We start from the raw sequence: 21765 nt of genomic DNA, 5'->3' as shown, positions 1-21765 counted from the left end.
AAGAATCAAAATAATACTGAGAAAAATGGGAAAAGGATTTCAGATATGGATTTGCAGGGAGCTATCAAGGAGAGAGCGGGGTGGTATAATTTGGCGGGGGACAAGCAGATAGAAGATTTAATTTAAAAAACAGTGTAGGCCACGATGGCGGAAGGGGACAATACAATGGAGAGAAAAATACTAAGTCGGGTAATCTGGTAAGAGGGAGTATATGATAATTAACTTCAAAGGAAAACAAGACGATAAAGGAGACTTATCACAAAAGGGACGATCCAAACGTTCTTGGAGAGAGTTCAACACATTTTGAGTGGGAATCAAATTCGCACGTATACTGCTAGGAAAAGAAAATCGGGGGAAGGAAGAAAGATGTGTGTCTGGATAGGAGATTTCGATTTATGAAAGTTCTCAGAAATGTAGTCAAAAATAGCAGCAGTTTACCAGAGGCATAAATTGAAGAAGAGAAACAAAATAGCAAAAAAAAAGGGGTATAGAAAATGTAGGAAACAAAAACCAATAGATAAGATAAGATAAAATTAAAAACACAAGGAGAATCGAAAAGGTCAAAAACCGGACTTATGGAAATACGCAAGACGCATGAGAACCGTGGAAACATCGTCGAGAGCATATGGTCTACGATTCCATATTGCCTGTCAGCTCAGCAACACGGGCTTTAATGCGTGCGACTCGAGATTCGATTGCTAAAATGAGGGAAAAAAAAAAAGAAATCATTAGTGTAGTTCGATAGAAGAAATTCAATGGCGTATCACTTACTCTCCTCCCCACTTGTTTCACCATCATCCGTCTTCTCAGGTTCATGATGTCTTGACGGATGGTCGTCGACCTTGGTGGCACGTTCAGCAGCGTTTTTCCGGATTTGTGCCCAGCGGTCCTGCAGAGGCATGGGCTCGGCTGTGACAGAATTGTCAGGGCGCCCATAGCCATTCACAGGCGACGCGGCTTCTTTGGCAACTGGGCGTTGGGCGGGAACGTCACGTTCAGGGAACTCGTCCCTGATAGGAGAATCCTCTGGCACAAATGCGGGCTGATCAACGAAGGGAGCCTGGTGATCAAAGGAGGAAAATTCCCGATCCGCCTGGGCCTTCTCGTTGGTATCCACCCGAGAAAGCGCATCGAATTCATTATCTCTGCGAGTCCATGGTGGGCCATCGTAATCCGTAGCGACCGGGACGGGCTGAGCTCCTGGCCGCTCCCCACCTGCGGGTGGGGTGGTTGGCTTGGACGCTGTTGGTGAGGAAATTGACTCTGCGGTCTTCTTTCGTCCAAGGCCAGAAAGACGGCGGGCAGAAGGAGCCTTGGTCGGCGCGAAGGCCGAAGATTTATCTGCCTGTGCGGTTCGACTTTCAAGTGCAGCCCTAGCAGCGCCAACAGCAGACGTCTCTGCTCCAGTTGGTTTCATCGGTGGTTGCTCTGGCTTCTCAGTCTTCTTACCAAACATACCCTTCAGTGTCGTGTTTGCAGCCTTCTTCTTCAACTTCTTGGGTTCATCGGTGGAATCCATCGACTTCTTTCCCCGGCTTATTTCTAAGGATTTCGTTTCGAGGGAAGCCGGCGCAGTAGATTCAACTACAGGAGTAGCTACGGGGCGCAATTCAGATGTAGCACTCTTGGAAATATCGGGCTGTTCAGGAACGGGTCGAGGAGAAGTTGTCTCCTCCTTTAGAGGAACTGCTTGTTCGTGAGCTGGAGAACTTGGCGAATTAAGAGAACTAGTTTGGGTGTATCCGTTAGCTGGCAATTTAAGAGACTCTGCAGGGGCGCCAGTTCCAGCAAGGCTGTTTCCAAGATAAGCTGCTCGTACGGCATTTTTATCGTAGTTGTTAGCCCACTTCATCGCCTGTGAGACCTCTGTCATAACAAGTGGCTGCAGGGACATCACGGAGTTGTTCTTCTGATGGCCCAAGTCTTCTGACTTGTTGCGGCGTTCGGATAGTTCCTCCTGTTCTTGCTCCTGTTCCCGATGCTTCCTCTGAAGAGCCGCAGCCGCAGCTTGGATCCTGGCATGCTGGTCGGGGCCGATGCTTGTTTTGCTTATTGCTGTTGTACTATGGGCTCGCTGATAGGGTTCTTCCACAGCGGAAGTCTTCTGCGCGGAAGATCTGCGTCGTGTTAGTCTTCCCTTTCGTGATCTGAAACCGAAGAATCCTTTCTTTTTAGCGATATATGCGCCAACTTCCGGTTCAGGAGCAGCTCCTTTAACCTGCTCCTCAAGCACAAACCATTTCCCTCCTGAGACGGACGTTTCAATCAGGGCGCACCGCCCAAAAACTGCTTTTCGCTGAGTGGGTTCCTCTCCTGACAGACTGCTGATCCAGACCCACCAAAACGAAGCATCCAAGTCCATAGTAGTTATGCTTGCAAGTGAACCGGGCTCAAAGGATGATTCCTCGTCGAACAAACGTTTATGTGATTGCGAGCTTTGCCCTCGTACTGTCTGAATGGGAGGAAGGACTTTGTCGGGGGGAAGGAGGAAAGGGGGACGGCTTCTTGGCTCGTTTTCGTCAGCAAATCCAGAGGAGAGAAAATCAGCCCATGATGGCGTGGTCGGTCGTCCAAGATCGGCAGTGCGAGATTGAGGAGCTGACCTCAGACCCGGTGGTCCGGTATGCTTCGACATTGTCCTGTCCCCATCGCCCTCACCATCTCCCTCTTCGATAGAGGCAGTGAAACCAAGATCTTCGAATCGTGACCACGATGCATCACGGATTGGCCCCTCTGCTAATGCGGTAATTTTGGATTGATTGGTTGAGGATATGCACCGCAACACTCTACGGCACTCGTCAGTAAGTGCTTTGACAGGATCCTCGAAATTAGAAAATCTTTGAAGAGCATGATCGCTATCTCTATATTCGAAATTCTTGGCACGTCGTAGTAATGCAAACGGCGTTGGCGAAACATTCTCGACGATCATTACCACCTTGGTTGATTCCATCTGAAGTAAGGCAGGGGTTTCTGGTGGGTACTCGGTCGCTTGAACAAGGCTTTGCAACGAAATTGGAAGCGCAGAAATGCCATTAGATCCGCGAAGGGAGTCAGGAGAAAGAGAACGAAGGTAGGCAAAAAATAAATGGCTCGTCGCATCGGCCGCACTGTGTAAAGAAAGAAAACTGGTAAGCAAAACATGCCAAAAATAGGAGGAATGCGATGTAAGGATATTTTTTTTAATTTACCTTGCCCAGTTCTTATAGCTTGATTCAAATCCGTTGCCAGTATCAACGTGCTCAAAAGCCCACCAACCAGCATATCGCGAAAGTTTTCGGCCTCCAAACCCGTTAGTTTTTCCATGAGCCGCAATAGCAGACATAAGGTCGAAGAAATCGAAAATAATTTTCGTCCGCGAATCGGATTCGACACTTAATGGGATGAAAGTCGAAAAGGCGTCGCGGGCAAATTGGGAGTCTATAAAAGCGAGTCAGTTTAACTTGGTCCGTTAGGTGTCATAGAAGACACATTCAGTGGTAAGAAAAGCAAAAGTAATGACCTTGTTCTCCAACTTTGAACAATTCGTATGCCTCCCAAGTTACGACACCCCCAGGTAATCGACTCCAACACCATTTTATAATACTGCAGAGCACCTGAAGAAATTCAAAGTCTCCGATTAGCTCTCATTCGCTTTTTGCCTAGGGAATATCACTGACCATAGGCTCAGTCAACCGCAACTCCTGGATTAAATGTTCTCCCCGAAGTGGAGCTGGCCGCTCAGGAGGAGGGATGAAGTAGTGTCGGATGAATGTTCGTGCTGAGCTTGGATCCGAACTAGGGCGGAATGGGAGAAGGAGGAATGGAATTTCAAGTCCTGCGGAATCATGGCGAGGGTGAGCATTTGGCTAAACTTAAACCGCATTCTTTTTCATCGGAGGGCGTATATACAGACCTCTTGATTTTAATTCGACCGTGCATCCATGTAACAATTCTTGGACTTCGTCTGGAGTTACCTCCGTACGGATGAAAGCGTCGATCTGTTGCGGCTTTTGAGGAACATCCTGGCTAACACCATTTTGCTTCCCCTGTTTCTTGGAACCACTGGCATCTCTGCTCCGGAAAACTCGCGAAAAGAAGGACATTTTATAAAGAAGCTGATGAGGACGACGAACGGAGAGGTATTCGGGTAGCAAATTGGTATCGTGGGGTCAGGAAAAGTCGCAAAGACGAATGTTTTGTACAACTTTGAGTCGCAAGCGTCCTGGATTCCCGCGGGCACTACCAGCCACGGCAGATTTGTGATTGCAAAGTGTTGTGGCCAGTGTTCCAGATGCTCTACAGGTATTCACCAAGGGTAGTGGTCAAAACCAGACCCGTCTTTTCTTTTGAAGGTGTGTACCAAGATTAAGATGCACGAAAGAAATAACAAAAACGAAAGGATCCAAGGAAGTAACGAAAGAATAATGTCGAAGAAGTCTCGAGAGTGGGTCAAACAGCGAAAAATTCAGGCGGAAGATGAACAGTTTCAGGGGCAGGCAGAAGCACGCCCAGGCACGACTGTTGAATAGTAAGTTCGACTAAAGGGGCTCTGGAACTTTGACAGGCAGATGAGTCAGCCACGGTCAACCAGACAGAACGAATGGAAGCGGGAAGAAAAAGCATATCCAGAGGGGATGGATATGTGTATATTCCATACCTGGGGCAGGTTGATGTTCTAAAAAGAAAGGCAGTAAGGAGGTAAACTGCCTCATAGAGCCTCAACAGTAGCTGCTTCACGTGGAATATATCGTCTCTGAGGGCGCATGCAACGAATAAGAGATAGAGGAGAAGAGAAAGCAAAGTTAAAAGGTGACCAGCATGGAGAGAAGCAGAAGAAGATAGAAGGATCAATGAGGAATAAGGAGCGTGTTCAGGGGACTACTACAGAATACAGCCCCGTAAAAAGTGAGAGAAGAAGAGGGATGGATGGACTCCAAGCGAAAACACAAGAAAAGGGGAGAGCGGAGACAGAAGAAGACAGGCCAACCGACTTGGCTCCGGGATACGCGGGGAGAGAGTGAGAGAGCGAGCGAGAGAAAGAAATAAAAAGCGAGACGGAGAGCGATGAGAGAGCAAACACGTCGCTGGTAGAAGAAAAAACGACGGCGCCGGACGGGTCTTGGCTGGTTCAGGGGCTCACCCTGCCACGGCCCGCGGTTCCTACTGCCACACCCCAACAGCTATTCAACTTCCCTCGATCTCCAAGTTGAGGGAGATGGCCAGCGCTGGTCTGCTCGAAGTGGTTGGTGCCAGGAGACTTGGAGAGGACTCAGAGCGGTGTCGACCGCTTCCAAATCCTGCGTACAGACCGGATGCTGCAGTATTCCCATTGGCCAAAGACTTCATCCCCGTCCTCCTGTTCAACGCCGCACGCCACTCTTGATGGTATGTGCCCCTGAGTTTCCCCTTTTTCGGCACAAGGGTCGCGCTAGGGTAACGACTTCAAAGATGCTAAATATCGAGACGACGATTTGTCCAAGCAGGGTGCGTGGATGTGGATAATGTTGGACAAGGATTGAAATGCTTGTCTATATCACTAAACTCCTACGCAGTAACGAATCTCTGCTTGAGATTCCGTCATAGATTGATACTCCTCACATCCCTCCCTCTTTCAGTGCATTTAAACTGTCGACCGATATTGCTTCCGGGCCAGGGCCTTTACACACCCCTTAGCCCATTATATATTGTTGTTCAAAAGTATCTGTGTCCCCACACCCCTGGCGTACAAACCTCACACAGGTTGCATGGTCAACTTACACAACTGTACTACTATGTAGTGCTTCGGTGGGAGGAACAAGAAAGCCTGAGATGAAGGAATGCCGCAAATCACCGGGATCGATTCCCCCAATTCCACATTCCTGGAACGCCGGCCTTAGCTGCGTAGACGGCGGGAACCAAACGACTTAACCGGGAAAGTCTCCCTAGACAGCGTAACGATAGGCGCTCATAATTAATTGGCCAGCGGCTCCAGAGCTGGGGGTATAGGCCTCGACAAGAGACGACGAACGATGGCTTCCTCCACTCCACATGGCGATCCATGGTTCAAGATTTTATCTTCTTTGGGTCAAGGTTTCTCCCCGCCATGGCCCTGGACTTAAAATAATAATAAAAAACTCGGGCCTTCGAGCGAGAAATATTTCAATTATATAGTTCAGGGAACGTCGAGAAATAAATCGAATATACCGTCCGGGATTGGAAACAAAGTCAAAAAAAAAAAAAAAAAAAAAAAAAAAAAAAAAAAAAAAAACCCATAAATCCAAATTACAATTACAGGGGTGCTGGAGCAAAATGCACAAAAAAAGCAGCAGAGCAAAAGCGGACACTGCTAAAAAAACGCCCAACCCTTCTCATTACCAGCAGCATGTCCTGCTGAGGGATCAGCGCATCATAACGATGTCCACAGTAGTGCTTCTTAGCCCGTCGTCTTAACACACCGCGATCGTGGCTCGAAAAGAGAAATTGAATTTTCTCAACTCCCGCCGCAAACTGTGATGGGAGCGGGTTCCACAGACTTGATTTGTGGCTAGTCAAACACCTAATCCATCCAAAAGAAAATTGGGTCTTTTCCACTTCTATTTCTGGCGAAGTGCTCAGATTCCTGAATATATATATATATAGATATAGATTTTCCGGTCGAAGACGAAGGCCCTCTTTCATTTTTGATTTTTACTTGAAGTGTTAGTCCCTGCAATTGACTTTTTGCACGGACCATTAGCTTCTTACTTTCAAACGACCCTTGGAACCACGAGGGACATCTTCCATGAATACTCCAGCGGCTCCAGCGTCGTTTATTCCAAATATTCTTGAGGATGTAGTAGTAACGAACTTGAATTCCAAAAAAGTAAAATAAAATAAAAATAAAAAGGGCGGAGACCCTGAACAAACACGCCCTGCCAGCCATCCATCTATCTACACCGAGAATTAATGGACATGTACGGAGTACAGTGCATTTAATTAATAAGAAGTTGTCTATTTTCCTTCCCCTGTTCTCAAACAATCCTCACCATCTTTCATAACACTTCTTGACTCCATCTTCAGAGAGCACCAAAATTGGGAGGAAAATAAAACAAAAAGAAAAAAAAAAAAAAAAAAAAATGAATCAGTCACACAAGTAAAAAGGGCTCCAATGTCCCACACTACTAAAATCTAGTTCTTACATTCTGAGTCTAATTAGCCAAACTATGAGAAATTTTGAGTCCCAGTCACTGTGATCAAAATGATCTAGCTGCATGTATGTATGTGAAGATATCCAAAACCTTCTCAGAAAAAAAAAGAAGCATCAGGAAAAAAAAAAAAAAAAAAAAAAAAAACTTACTTATATTAGTAGGAGAAAGAAGCTAACTAATTACACAAAGACAGAAAAGTAACTTCTCTGAATTCTTATCAGTACTGTGCAGTACTGTCTGAGGGGAGTGATATTGTGATAATCATCTGTGAAGCTTCTTGGTGTGAACTGACATGAAATTAAACACCCCAATTCCATTCATAGAACTAACCATTAGTTACTGTAGCTCAATTCAATACAAAACTGCCTTTTTCTTGTCTTTCTTCACATTTTTCTTCTTTCCCCTTTAAATCCTCTCTTTCCCTGGTCTGATCTTCAACAGATGTGTTCCAGATACATCTGGTTAGTAAATACTTTATTGAAATCCTCTCGAAAATGAACGGATATATGATATATGTATCTATATATACGGTGACTTCTTGTCTGGCAGCCAAACCACAACTCCATTTGCTTTTCCAAAGCATGAGAAAACTGCCTGCGGCATACGCAGGGGGAATTATCCAGGGTTTACCCTGTAGCTGGGTTAAAAACCTTCAAATTTGCAGGAGCTACATAACCACATATCTATAAAATATGGGCGATGAATAACCAGAAACCTTGACGGGAATAAAGTGAATACCCTCGTCTGCAAACAACGAGCACTATCAAAGCATTGGTTCTGTTTCCTGCTTCTGACTCCTGGGAAGCGTAACTAGAGAGTAGCCGAACATAAGGGTAGGCTAGTGAGGTGAAGGCTGTCATAGTCTCAGACTGCATATGGCCTTAGAAAAAATATGAAGAACAACAACAACATCCTCAGCAGGGAAACAAAGGGAGAACTTCTTGAAGGATCCCTGTATCGCAGCGTATGTGAATAAACTCCCATCCATCCCACCACGTGGATTATGCATAGGACACATGGATGCAGCAGGTTTTCTTTGTCTGCTCTTCATCCTTCCATCCAATACATGGTGACATAGGAAATATAAAAAATCAATGAGCCGGGTCTGCTTACTGGTTTGTGTAACATCTCGACACCGAACCAATCCTCGAGGATTCCACGCTTTCGCAAATTGAGAAAATGGCAACGTGCATCCAGGTATATGATGTGATAACCGCGCTTGATCAATAAAGTATCACTGTACCCAGTGTCTTTTAGGAATGGGCTCCCCATGTTCCATTTTGAAGCCCTTCACAACACGCCCTCAGAGGACCAGGAGACTTTAAACTAGCCTCTCCTCCCAAGGCTAGGAGTTCGTAGAGTTGCTGAGGGATAGCTGACAATTTGGATAATATGCCGGGCGAATTAACGGAGGTATACAAGCTCAGATGCAACTACTTATCATACATGTACCTGCAAAGCATCCTCGTGATCAGTACATCATTTACACCCGGCACTTTTTTTGATTGCGCACGAAGAACTGCCTGCGCGGAGCAATTGTCCCTGACTCAAAAGTGCCGATCAGCAATCGAAGAGAGAAACTTCAACTATCCTACATCGATCGTACGCAAAGAAAGGCCCTTAGAAGTATACATTTCATCCTTTCTTCTTATTATTGAAAAAGGATCTCCATTGACGCATTTTCTAAGGTTGAAACGTAATCAAAAAACTACACATAAAAGGTAACTAGCTTTAATCCTCCGCATATTGATCCAAACTTGATTAACACAAGGCCCACCACGACTTGAAAGATCCAAATTCAATAACTGAGAAAATCTCACCATCTTTGTTGCCTGAACAGAGACAGAAACCCATACCGGCCGCACGATCTCTAGGTCCAAAGACCAGAATGCACATGATCCTTCACAGCAAACGCTGTAAGTTGCAGGTTCGTTTGGACAATTGTAATCGCGGATCAATCTGGTATCATTTTATCTTGGAGAAGTTCCAATGGCAAACGATTGTAGATGGCCCATGGTTTTCACGCAGTGCAGTATGTAAACTGCATGCATGTCGGCTTCCAGGCGTATATACCCCTATGAAAACTCAAGCAGCCGAAACACGCAAGTTGTAATTTTAAGTGCCTGTGTAGGGATATCCTTGGTCAAATGAGGATTTTTTTTTTTGGCAGATATTCCCATTCGACTATGCCTTGTTCGCCTTTTGACACACGTACGCGAAATGAAGTCTACACCGTGTTTATTAAAAAAAAAAAAAAAAAAAAAAAAAAAAAATCAAGCCCTGCTCTAGAAAACCATCAACTTGATGGCCAGAAAAGCTTTGACACGAGGGTGGGGAAAGACAATTTATTCTGCTTCGAATGACAGGGTAACCTACATCCCTTGTCCGACTTGGGCATATCCAAGAACTTCACCAATCTTTCCATGACCGCTAACATATATATATACAAGACATTCAAGCTTACTTTTTGTGGACTTCAGGGTTTAAAGTATAAAATTTGCATACAAAAACAGGATTGTTTAAGTTAGTTACCAGCTGATGAACAAAAATTCGTAAAGAAACGGAGCTAGGAAGGGAGGAAGTAAAAATCACAGAAAATAGAAATTAAAATAAAATTGATGCTGTTATATAGTGAAATGATCTCCAATTTCTAAATCGACCGCTGATACTCCAGGCCTCTAGGCCTGTCCTTTTTCTCGTATATATATGAACTAATGCTTTTGGAGTCGGTTCATAGCTGAGCCGTTTTGTTTTGGAGCGACGTCGGCCGAGCCGTGATTGAAGGATCTCCAGAATCTAGTATTGTTTGCCATAGAGGTATTTGCATAATCGGTGCCGTTCAACAGGGGATATCTGATTTTTGGCCCTCCCGGCGCGACGATGCCAGGGTCTAGTATCCAGCGAGCGCAATTAGTTGTGTAAATGCCTCCTTGTTTGAAACTTGTTTGCGTTTGATCGCATTTATCAACAGTTTGTCTGAAAGAGTAACCACACGTATCTCCAGGCCCCCCGCCGTCGAGTTTGAATGGCTCACAGCCATTGATTAGCTCCACAGAGATCTTATTCTCAACCCAGCACGCCCCTGGACCGAAACATCTTGCGCCATAATACTCTGTAAACTGGCCATCTATCTTTCGAATCGTTATACCTTTGTTGCCATTACAGAAGCCTTCGATCGCTCGAATCATCCCTGAGCGGTGAGAAGTGCTGCCTGAATCAAAACATTTTAACCCTGGAAGGGCAGTTTTCTTTGGTTTCACTGTAGTTGTAGTTGTTGGCGTTATTATCTCCGGCTCAAAGAACATCCGGGTAGCATCGCGGCTTTGCATTTGATACACAAGATATTGCGCTAGGGCCATATAATGCTCTGGAGTGTCTGGTGCGGTCATTGTCATGCCCGCAGCGGTGTTTATGGAAGGCTTTTTGACGGTAGTTGTAGTAGTGATAGTTGTGGGTTGGGCAGAGCATGCTGTGATCGTGCGACATCCGGTCTGTGTGGTTAAGAAATATTCAGATCTGTCTGGCCTGGTCTGAATTTTGGAAACGAGCTCTGTACATCGAGGAACAGTTTGGGCCTTATCACAACCGTCTTTTCCTGTCTTGCACTTGGGTCCAGTGCAGAATCCTGAGTGGCAACCCTCTCCTTCACATGTAAGCGGCCAGCACCGTGGACCCTTGCAGCTCCCATTATCACAATCGGGGCCATCACAACCAAATCCAATACATCCTAGACCAAAGCATCGACCTGTTTTGCTGTCGCAGTCTAACCCAAGACACCCACTTGGTTTACAGCCAGGGCCACTACAGCCGCCTATTTTTGGTATACATTTCTGCCCGCCACACCAGGTGATAACGCATCTAGGACCCCAGCAAATGCCGTCCAGGCAATCAAGGCCAGAGCAGCCGAAATTGATACATAATAAACCCGTGCATTTGCCATTCTTGCAGTCTGGACCCCTGCATTTTTGAGTGTTTTTAGGTTTCGCCGTCTCATTCTCGGAAAAGAAATCTTTTCCATCGCCGCAATTCTGCTCACAGGGGCCATCGCAAAATAGACCCTTACATTTCTTTCCACAATTTGAGGTGCAAAGTGGATCAGGGGGGCCTTTAGTAAAAGAAACAATGGGCAATGGCGTTTTGTTGCCATTCTTAGCTTTTGTGGTGTCGGGCTTTTTGTCATGGTGTTCAGTTTTTGTGGTATAAGGAAACGGCGGCGGAGTAACTGTCCGTGTCATCACAGGTGGCTTGATTATTCCAGCAGGTAGGTGGGATCTGAGTATTGAATCATCACTGATGGAGGTCACTACATGGCCTTTATCGTGTCCTTCGGTTGTTTGGTGCTGGTGGGTGTCGTCGGATTCATGTGTTGGCTGCGGTTTGCCAGCTGTTTGGGTATTGCCTCCCATGACCCCGATGAGGAAAGGATTATCAGATCCGGTTGTCGAATGCCATGTATTACCTGCTTTGTCGTTTGTCGTCCCGGGGTTGCCACTGTCCGGAGTTTGTTTCGGGTGATTGCTCTGCAACCAGTCTTGTGGAATGCTATCAGTAATCACAAACGGAGGAGGAAGGATACTGCTTATAAGCGAATATGATGCTTTTGAGGCATTGAGATCAGTAACCTTCCAGTTCCATAAATTGATCTCTGAAGTCGTAATAGGAGGGATTGTAAGCGTCGTCGTTTGGACTGTCCTTGCCAGACCTGTAGAAGCTGACATTGAACCTCCAGGAAGCGTAACCAACTGTGTAGTTGGCCAAACAACTTCTAAAGATGTTGTATAAGGAGGGAGGGAGATCGTAGTGGGAGTAGAAAAGGAGATAGGAGGCATAATAAAGGTGCAAGGGGGTACGCATGCGATGATTGGATCTTGTTTCTTGAAAATCTCTGGAGAAATATAGACTTCACCAGACCCACTATCTCTACCCTCCGGGTCAGCACCATCAAGTACAGTATCGTTCACGCTCAAGTCATTCGGATTTTTTAATGTGCCAGGGCCCCCAAGATCAATGGCCCAGGCAAATGTTCCCCCCAAGCATAGCTTGTTCCCAAAATCTGCCTTCTGCTTTAACGTTCTCCCGTCATCATATGAAACCCTGTAGACAATTCTAATTAATCCAGTGCCATTACTGAGAGCAGGATATGAAGAGCGAATAAAATAGCATAAAAAGAAACGAGGTCTGATTGTAAGGGAGGGGGGGAGCGCAAATGTGGGCTGGATACATACCATTGATCTTTATCCCATGAAATCCAATTTACTCCAGATGCTTTGTTGTAAATGACCTCCGGGGATTGCTCCTTCAGAACCCTATTGATCTCGTAGTTGGATAGCGTGCCGCTGTTCAGAGTACATAGCCCCGGCTGAGCCCCACCGGCCGTCTCATTGTCAACCTTTTTAAAAGGGCAGCCCGGAGTTGAACAGCTAGGATCCGCTAGTGTGAATGACTTGCCGTAAAATGCTAGGCCTAGAGAAACCTTTTCTGGGGGGACAGAATTTCTCCATAAAAGATCTAGAGCTGCTGATATTTCTACTAATTGTTAGGATTGTATCAACATTGCATTGTTGGGGAAGATCGTGTACCAGTCAAGTTTGTATGAGGGTTGACGACACTCTGCGTCCATTTGCTGTTGCCATCCCAGGTACCGTGAATATCATATGTCATAACATTAAACCAGTCGACATATTCGGACATTCCTTTAAGGTCAAATCCTCTTAAATACCCTATCTCCATCCGTTAGATGAGGTAGTTATTTTAACGAGCATCATACTTACAGTAGGAAGCTGGAAGTGCGACGGTTAGACCGTACTTGTCGGCTATAGCAGTCTTCAGCTCTTTCAGAAGTCGGACGTAGTTTTTAAAATCCTCTTTTGAGGCCCCTGTGCAAAACTTAATAACATATTTAGTAGATACATAGTAATGAGGAGTTCAGTTCCTTACCCCGGTCATCAGCCACTGGATACTCCCAGTCGATATCAACGCCATCGAAACCGTATTTTTTCATGAAGTCGATCACCGAGAAAATAAATGATTTTCGGGAGTCCTCGGATTTCGCCATATCAGAGAAGACCTTGCCGCCGGCATCCCATCCGCCTATTGAAATAAAACACTTCAAAGACGGTTTTTGCTTTTTCAAGTCTGTAAACACGCGGTAGAATTTCTCGTCATAGTGGTGCATTGAAGTCAGCGTATTGTCTTTCGGGTTGATCTGAGCAAACCCATAATTGAGGTGCTACACGCAGAGTAGTCAGTTTTGGATTTCACTGAAACTGGGGTATATGACAAAAAAAAATTGTTCTCACCGTCCAAGGCTTAGTATTGATTTTTGATGGATGGAGCACGTCACACGGACGATCGTAGACCCAACTCTCGAAATAGCCAATGTACCGCCCCTTCGTAGAGGTCCCGGAGCATGAACTGTACGGTTGATAAGTAACGTTATTTTATAACATGAATGAAGAAGGGTCATCTGGCTGTCATTGGCGATGCTTACGGTCTCTTTATTTCGCTGCACCCACTCTGACATCCTTCCCCGCAGAAATCTTCAGTAGTACCGCAGAAACTTTCACGTACACATTAGCGACGGTTTTCAATATCACTGGAGCCTACGAAATTGTTGACTATCTCACCCGAACCGTGAACAACACACATTGAGTGGACATTTTTCTCGTCCCTTTGGTGCGTATTCTGCAACAAATCACGAAGGTTAGTAAATCAGTTCAACCTTCAAAAACATGATATCAATGAATATCCAATATGAGCAAGAGTTTGAACTCCATATAAAGCAAAAATTCTTGTCAAAAGTTTGCTCACAGGGGAACTCAGCAACTTACTGCCACATTCCGACTTAGCATCACACGTCGAGATACACTTCTCTGGGGAACAAAACTCAGGTCCAAACCCACAAATGCCGTATTGGCTACAGCAACCCAGCTTGCATGGTCGAGATTTTGAGCAGGTGGCATCCGAAGCAGCCAAAGCAAAGAAGGCAGCTAGATTCGCTAAAATCAGTACGGTGATGCCATTCATGGTCTTCATGGTTTGTAGCACCGCTCGCCCACCGAAACAGCAGGATGTGTCACAATTGAGTAGTTTGAACTAACTCAGCGAATTTCGCACCAGCAGCAGTTCAACATTGCCGAAGGTAAATTGGAACCACCAACTATAATATATGTTTTGCATCCATGCTTGATTTGGGCTATCCGCCGGAAAATTGCGGCGCAAATCCAATGCATATGTAAATCATTAAACATATAAATAGTTGTTCATTGAGGAATGTGGACCTTGCTGAAGATGAGGCATAAATAGTACGCATTCGACGCTCCAGGATTTGAGATAAACCAGAGTTGAGAAATCGCCCCGAAAGGAAATCGGCGACAGCAAATTGGTTTGTATTATTAGGCCTGATATGCAGTGAGTGCATCGTTGCGGCGCAAGAACTTTCGATACGGATACAAGGATGCAGAGACGATTTTGATCCTTTTGAACATCCTTGGCGGCATGGCTTGGCACCTGCAGCGCGCCAAGCCAAGCTAGCCAGGGCCCTCTTTGTGTGCAGATCAACAGCTCCCTCTATCTCTCACACACATGGTTATAGATATATATATATATATATATATACATATGTATTATTATTATGATGACAATGATGATGATGATGATGATGATGATGATGATGATGATGATTTTAAACGCTGCAGTGTAATTATCAATCCTCCCACAATACAACATTCAGCATCCACTTCTTTGATAACAGAAGATGATCAATCCCATTTCGAATTCCAATTTGGTCCTGCGGGATGAATACAAATAGAGAGCGAGTTACGGACATGAATCTGAGGCTATAGATGCCATATTCATGCAGGAAATGACTTCAAATAGTAAGCCTATATAGTTATCAACAATTTCACTGCACTTCCATTTGATCTCTTATCTTTCGTTTATGTCCCCTTACTGCTGGTGTCGTGTTCGAGATATATCTTCATTTCTCCTGAGGTTCTACGTCCTGAAAACCTTTCCAATATGCTATCCCTGAAACGCATGCTTTTGGTCTTTGTTTTCATAACTCAAATAAACTTGTCCAACTCTTATGTCTTGAAGTTCAAAATGTGCCATGATTTATACAACGGCGCTGAACCTCGTTTCAATACCGCAAGCTTTCTCAAATGGCGAATTGGAAAGGTCCCGATGAACAAAATAGTATGTATGGAGTCATTTGGAAATGTTGTAACATAGCTAATATCCAGCGCAGGTGGCCTCTGTGCTAAAGAGAATCGGAGATCTGGGTGACCTTCTGGACTCAGGGTATGGCTATGAGGATATCATCCCAGGCGTTCAGCGGTCTACACAGTATACATATGAGGCACTATTTGGTACAGTTTATTTCGGGCCAGATGAGAAGTATCTTTTTAAGAATCTTGACGCACGTGTAAGATTTCAGCGTGTGCGAGGTACGGACGGAGTAACTGGAACAATATCCTCCCTTGGTTTTTTGTGGATAACTAACAATTTCCTAGGAAGACTTGAAAAGCTTCATAAAGTAATCATGTCAGACGAGCCACTATTCATCTGGTGTCAAGATGACTTTTTTACATCGACGTTCCCCTTCCCTGTTGACTGTGAGTGTGCCATATATTACCCAATATCTGCTAGCCCTATAAAAGCTATGTTATCCATTTTGTTTCTGATAGAGTTGCGGTCTTTGCTTGCCAGGGTCAACGCTACTGCCTAATACCTTTTGGGACGATCGGCAGCCTGGGGTTGGTGGGCAATCCTATATAGTTCTGAATCCTCCTACGAAATGCGCCGAGGACCCAATCGTTGGCAACAGAGTGTTTATGTCCATTGCGAGGCCGGAAAATGTAGAGATGACTGCGATAATCCTGTGTCCGCAGAACTACGATACAAGGAATGCAGCCGACGTGGACGAACAGCGTCTGAAGTCGTTGGCGAATTTTGAAAAAATCAAATTTGACAACCTTTATCCGATAGAACGAATAACGTATCGCAACTCCATTTTCATTTTCCTTACCCTGCTGTTACAGGCTCCAATAGGAGGGCAAGCACCGATGGGTACGCCCCTCCACCTTTCCTCTCAATTCTCAACAGAAGCTTTGTCTTTCAATGAACCGATACTTATCTGTTATTCTCTTCCAAACAACAGAACCCGTTACACTCCCGCCTGTTGCTGGCCGCCAACTCTACGGCTGGGAAGCTACTGCATTGCTTCCCCTGATCGACCTGGAGAAACCACTTAATAACCCAGGTATGTCTTTGCATTTGAGAAGTATGATTCTAGGTTACCGTTCTAAAACTGTCGCTGACTTCTTTTTTTTTCTTTACGTTTCCCCCCCAAAATGAACAGAAAGCTATGCCTATCTAATAATAGGTAATCTTCATCGGTCCCGGATCTCTCTTGTTCTTGGAAGGAATTTCAAATTAATTTATCATTTGTAGCTCTGTTCCTTTCCGCGAATGACTGGAGCACTGGCACGGCTGTGCCCATGCTGCCAGATGAATATGGAGTCACACACTTTTATCAGTCTGTAAATTGGGCATATGAGGCGCTGACTCGGCACGGTGATCCGCAACATCCGCCAGCCATGGATTGGACCGTCGATTGACGAAGCCATTGAAAAGCTTCCTTATAGACAGCACAGAGTACATCCGGGGACCTCTACCAGATATCTTCCGTTGTTGATTGCGGAAAGGAATATCCTTGTGTTCTTTAGTATCTAGCTTGAAGAGATGAGACCGAAAGTTCTCGAGGATGATCAGTGTTTTGAGTCATTTCAGAGACTATGATTCCCTTGCCTTCATTCTCTGCATTTCTTCTCCGTTCGGAAACTTACTAGTAGTTTTCTTCATTTTTTTCCTTATATATATCTTATTCTTGTCTTCCGAAGCTAACCCTTAACCTTTCCTCAGTGTATCAAGTATTGTTAAACAGTTTATCGATGTAATATGTATTAAAACGTACAGAAGTTTCGTTATATCCCCGATTTGATTCTGCCTCTACCTTCTCCCCTTTGCCTTTTTGTTAACTGCATTGCTTCCCCAATTCCCCAACATCCAAGCTTTCAGGTCCCGCGAGTATCACGACGAGTTTCTTTCTCCCCCCTTCTAGCTCTAGACAAACGAGAAATGTCAAATCGAGAAGCGATATGCGGGGAAGTTCAAGCAGGGGGCTGCCCATGGGGGAAACATGAACTACGGAAGTAGCTCATCGGCTCTCGAATTAAAAATAAACCCCTGGATCGTCTCAAAACTTTTTTTTTTTGGGTCAAGCTTCCTTTCATTTATTATTTTTCAAACTGGCAAGATCTGAGTTTGTGCAGATGACATGGATGCTGTTCACATGATGGCACAAGCACACAGCATCCGTTTGAATGCACAAGGCATCGCCGCCGCCGCCGCCGTTTCCCAGGTGGCCTAACATATTTATACTTCCCACGTTGTTGACCGGGTGGGATAAGGTTCGAGGAGTCATAGGAAACAGGGCAAGAGAAAAAACGAAAACGAAAACGAAAACTAAAACGAAAACGAACCCGTACTTTGGACCAGAGGTAATATAAAATTAGACTTCTACCATTAAAAGAATTTCCCCAATTACCATAACTAACTAGTCTTTTTTTGAAGTTCTTTGGAAGTCCATTACATAGTATATGCCCAACTCACATGGGGCACCAACTTCAAGAAAATCAACCACATAGCTAGCACTCACTAGTATGATAGCACTGATAGAACTAAGTGTGACCTACTCTCTTACTTGGGGCTCACTTCGACTTCCGGACTAGGAAGATAATAGCTGCATTGCATTAAATTGCATTACATATATTCAGATAGTTATAACTAGTTTATATCAAAAAGAACTAGCAGCCCCCGCCATTTTTCCGTATCTCAGACAGGGCGCGGGATGATGTTAAATGAAACCCATTTCCCTGGACAGTTCAATTGAAGTGTCAACATTGTTATTGCCATAACAATGTCTGAAGGCGAGCATCGGTCATTTATTTATTTATGTACTGGTGCAGGTGTAGGTTCAGGTGTGGATGATGCATATGTTGCTGTGGAGGCAGCTGATTGGTTAACTACAACAAGAAAATCAATCTATATATTTGGATAACACTCACCGTTACGCCTACAGTACTGCATAATATAACTAGTAGTAACTAACTTAAATCATTCAGGGCGAGGTTGACCAAATCATGAGCACCATGGAATGAAATGAAAATGAAAGGAAAAGAAATCGGAATGTGATATAATATATAATATAATATAATGTAGTTAACATATGAGTTCTGTGCCTTGTCATACCCTCTTGCTAAAATAATAGCCACCACCACTTAGATGAATGCAGGTACAGTGCTGCACTTCGATGGATGCATGGGGGCTAATTATAATTAACCCCCGCCCCTCCTTTTGCATGGAATACCTGCAAATCATGTATATACATACACAGTACTCCTTACGTACCAGTATATTCTGGTTCTGTTTCGCCGATGGAATATAACAAATGAATGCCACTGCCAACCCGCTATCTCTGTTCTTCGTAACATATCCTCCATCGCGATGATATTTCTATTTTCTCTCCCCCTCCCCCCCCCCCCCCCCTTTTCCCTCAGGCCCCGCCACGCTCTCTACTCCGCTTCCCTTGCTCATGATCACGTAGGTGTGTACGCTATACTTGGTGGGCCATAGCACAAAGATCGCAGGCGGAGCCATTGTATCACCCATCTACCTCGTGGTCATGAAAAGGACTCCAGGGCTAGGTAGGTAGGCTACATACATAAGCTGGACATCGCATGCATGTACGTATCTCTAAGCCTCGAAAGCCAGACAAAGACAAAGACACTGGAAAAGTGTGGGGAGGGGGGCCCAGGCCCCTTGCAGATTAATTAATCAATCAATGATATCGAGTCAACTCGCGCATCACCTCATTTCCATCTGTCATGTGTGCGTAGATACTACATCTGTATTATTGTCTTTGTTAATGTGGTTATTATTCATTCTCCTTTCATGCTTGCTCCCCCTTTTCTTTCTTTATTTTTTCTTGTGGAGTGGGATGGTGTGGATCAAGCTAGATCTGAAAGGCGAATGAGTGAATGAATGAAAGGGAACTGGCTGAGTACAGACGGAAGTCATTTCTATTGCCGGGCCCACTTTTCCCCCTTGTCTGCTCTGGTTCTTTAAATTCGTACTATGGGTCATTCGTGACCTTATAGTCCATAGTACGAGTATTAGAGGTTAGAGGTTATCAAAAAAGAAGAAGAAGAAGAAAAGAAAAGAAAAGATAAAAACTTTAAAGTCAGGCGGCAGGTTGCTTATTTGGTGCAGCAGCTGTATGAACTGCGCATTTTCTACTTCTTCCCCCCCTTGCGGGGGTTTGTGTCCACGCCAACCTCCCGACGCAGCCAATTACTGCTAATAATTAGTGCAAAGTAGCGGGTAGTCTCCCTGTGCCGGCGCTAGTAATTATTGCGAGAGAACACCCCACGGCGCTTTCTATTTAACTTGTCATCATGTCCCTGGCGATGACTATTTTTAATATCTTCAGCACCGACCATGACGCCTGAAAAACGTGCCGGACAGGGGATTAAAAACCGACAGCTTCGGGAGGGAGCCGGTGTTTTATCCCCGCCAAACCTTGTGAACACTGGGGAACATGTTCATACCGGAGGTACATATAAAACTCATCTTAATTTATTACTGCGTATACCATGTACACAAGAACAGGTACTGTATCCATACATGGGTACCAGGTCGGGGAATTAATCAGAAAGATAACCACTAGTTGCCCAGGTGGCCCTCCACCGCACGTGATTACCCCCATATAGTTAGCTAGCGATCGCACAATGAGAAGATTAACCATCCCACAACTACCAGCGGGTTCCCAGCATCATTCACGTCGTGATTGGCAGGGCGCCTCTTTTTTTTTTTTTTTTTCTTTTGTTGTTGTTGTTGTTGTTGTTGTTGTTGTTGTTGTTGTTGTTGTTGTTGTTGACCAGTCCATTTCATTTCTGTACGTCCAATTCCGGCCCAGAAGGAAAGGAAAGGAAGGAAGGAAGAAAGAAAAAACACGACGCGGCCTTAGCTCATATCTGGTCTTTCATTCCAACTCCAAGTGGATAATATGACAATATATGCAAACAAATTCTTAGGCAAAAAAGCCCAAGATGTCAATGGAAAGATCAGAGTTTCCTCAACACATGGTCCAGTCCAACAGCGGAACCGCTTGAGGTGGGGAGGCGCACAGGGCAGCAGTAGCAACAGTAGCAACAAGCGGTCGGTGGGGTGGGCCCGTGAGAGGAAAAAAAACGTGCATCAACGACGTGAAACTCGGGCGGGTTCGGTGGGGCGAACGGAGGATATAAATAGTAACCCCTAGAGCAAGCAAGCAAACTAACAGAAAGCAAGCAGCCCACCAACCACTGGCAGCCAGCCAGGGCACGACTAACGATACCTAACTACTCCGTACGCATAGTAACATTGGAAAGCTGTGGTTTTCCAAGACTGACCGGTTTTTGAAAACCGTTTGAGGCACCGAACTGATATTCCAGTGCCCAATGAGAATGTGGATGAAAGGCTGTCTCTCGGTGTGTGTGATGATGGCCCGATGGCCAGTGAATTGGGTTATTATCAGCAGTAATGCCGATATGTGTATGTAAAGAACACCATATAGCTATATATAAGTTCCGGAACATCTCTGCAATAGTAATAATAATAATAGACATCTCAAAAGGATCTACTTACTCTGATACAGAGAGTGATCCAGCATCGAACAGGGCATGGTACATATATCATATCCCTGGAACCCAACGGGACCATGCATGACTGACTGACTGACTGACTGACTTGCGTACATGACTCTTGTTGTAGATCTCAGCCACCTACCCATGAAGGCTTCGCGGTGGGATTTGTTTATCCTCATATATTTGTGTTTATTAGGCAGTATACTCCGTACTTTTCTCAAGCTCAGCCAAGAGGCGAGGAACCAGTGGAACGACCAACGAGCTGCCCTGGTGCAGGGGTCGCTCCTGCCAACCACGCAGAGAATTAACTCAGTAACTCCGTCCTCCTGTTCCACCAGTCTGGCCACAGGTTACAGCGACTGCGGACACCAGAAGTCAGAAGTCCTCGACAAGCCTTCCAGAGCCAGGGGCCAGGATATTGCCGCCAACGTCCACCCGGCTCGAACCTCGAAGCCAGAACCCATGCAATTATTACTCAGCAATTTCCTTTCTCGACAAAAGGGGGAGGAATCCACTAACCCGAGCCGGCGTAGACACTTCTCACGTAAGCGTCCTCCAGCCAATAAGGCGCGGGCCAATGACTGGCTAGCCCTCCTCTGCGTGGGGTGCCAGCAGCCCGTAGCGGAGGCCGGCGCGGGGATCAACCGACAAGGGCCGGCCAATCAGCGCGTCGACGCCCAGCGGAACTAGGCCGAAAGAAGGAAGCGCGCTAGGTGGGCGTAGGTGGTGAGTCCGGTGAGTCCCGTTTCGCCTTTGCCCCTTTCCCCTTTCTCCCCCGACACTCCAAACTTTCCCTTCTTTCTCTCGCTCCTGCTCTATCTTTACGCCCATCCGCGCGTCTATCAAAGACGAGCCACCAAAAGAAGGCCGTC

At 45.4% G+C, this 21765-nt stretch overlaps 3 protein-coding genes across 3 annotated transcripts; 1 reads left to right on the top strand and 2 right to left on the bottom strand.

Annotated features, from left to right (window-relative positions):
* Positions 1-630: 630 nt before the first annotated feature.
* On the bottom strand, positions 631-4082 carry HCAG_04324 (conserved hypothetical protein; the record flags this gene model as incomplete). Its single annotated transcript, XM_001540434.1, has 6 exons — positions 631-698; positions 772-3107; positions 3189-3417; positions 3500-3593; positions 3657-3814; positions 3893-4082. 6 exons carry the CDS (start codon positions 4080-4082, stop codon positions 631-633), a joined length of 3075 nt encoding a protein of 1024 aa, XP_001540484.1.
* Positions 4083-11759: 7677 nt separating this feature from the next.
* Positions 11760-13983, bottom strand: HCAG_04323 (predicted protein; the record flags this gene model as incomplete). The annotated part of the gene is made up of 9 exons (XM_001540433.1): positions 11760-12028; positions 12061-12239; positions 12371-12671; positions 12725-12865; positions 12917-13021; positions 13083-13374; positions 13445-13559; positions 13636-13704; positions 13976-13983. 9 exons carry the CDS (start codon positions 13981-13983, stop codon positions 11760-11762), a joined length of 1479 nt encoding a protein of 492 aa, XP_001540483.1.
* Positions 13984-15164: 1181 nt separating this feature from the next.
* On the top strand, positions 15165-16765 carry HCAG_04322 (predicted protein; the record flags this gene model as incomplete). Its single annotated transcript, XM_001540432.1, has 6 exons — positions 15165-15341; positions 15394-15592; positions 15659-15760; positions 15855-16214; positions 16306-16407; positions 16599-16765. The coding sequence occupies 6 exons, from the start codon at positions 15165-15167 to the stop codon at positions 16763-16765; spliced, it is 1107 nt and encodes a 368-aa protein (XP_001540482.1).
* Between the last annotated feature and the right edge of the window lie 5000 nt (positions 16766-21765).

Source organism: Histoplasma capsulatum, genomic scaffold (assembly GCF_000149585.1).
Source record: "Histoplasma capsulatum NAm1 scaffold_4 genomic scaffold, whole genome shotgun sequence".
Classification (NCBI taxonomy): domain Eukaryota; kingdom Fungi; phylum Ascomycota; class Eurotiomycetes; order Onygenales; family Ajellomycetaceae; genus Histoplasma; species Histoplasma mississippiense.
Note: the sequence above shows the minus strand (reverse complement) of the source record. Positions and strands in the feature narration are given on the sequence as shown.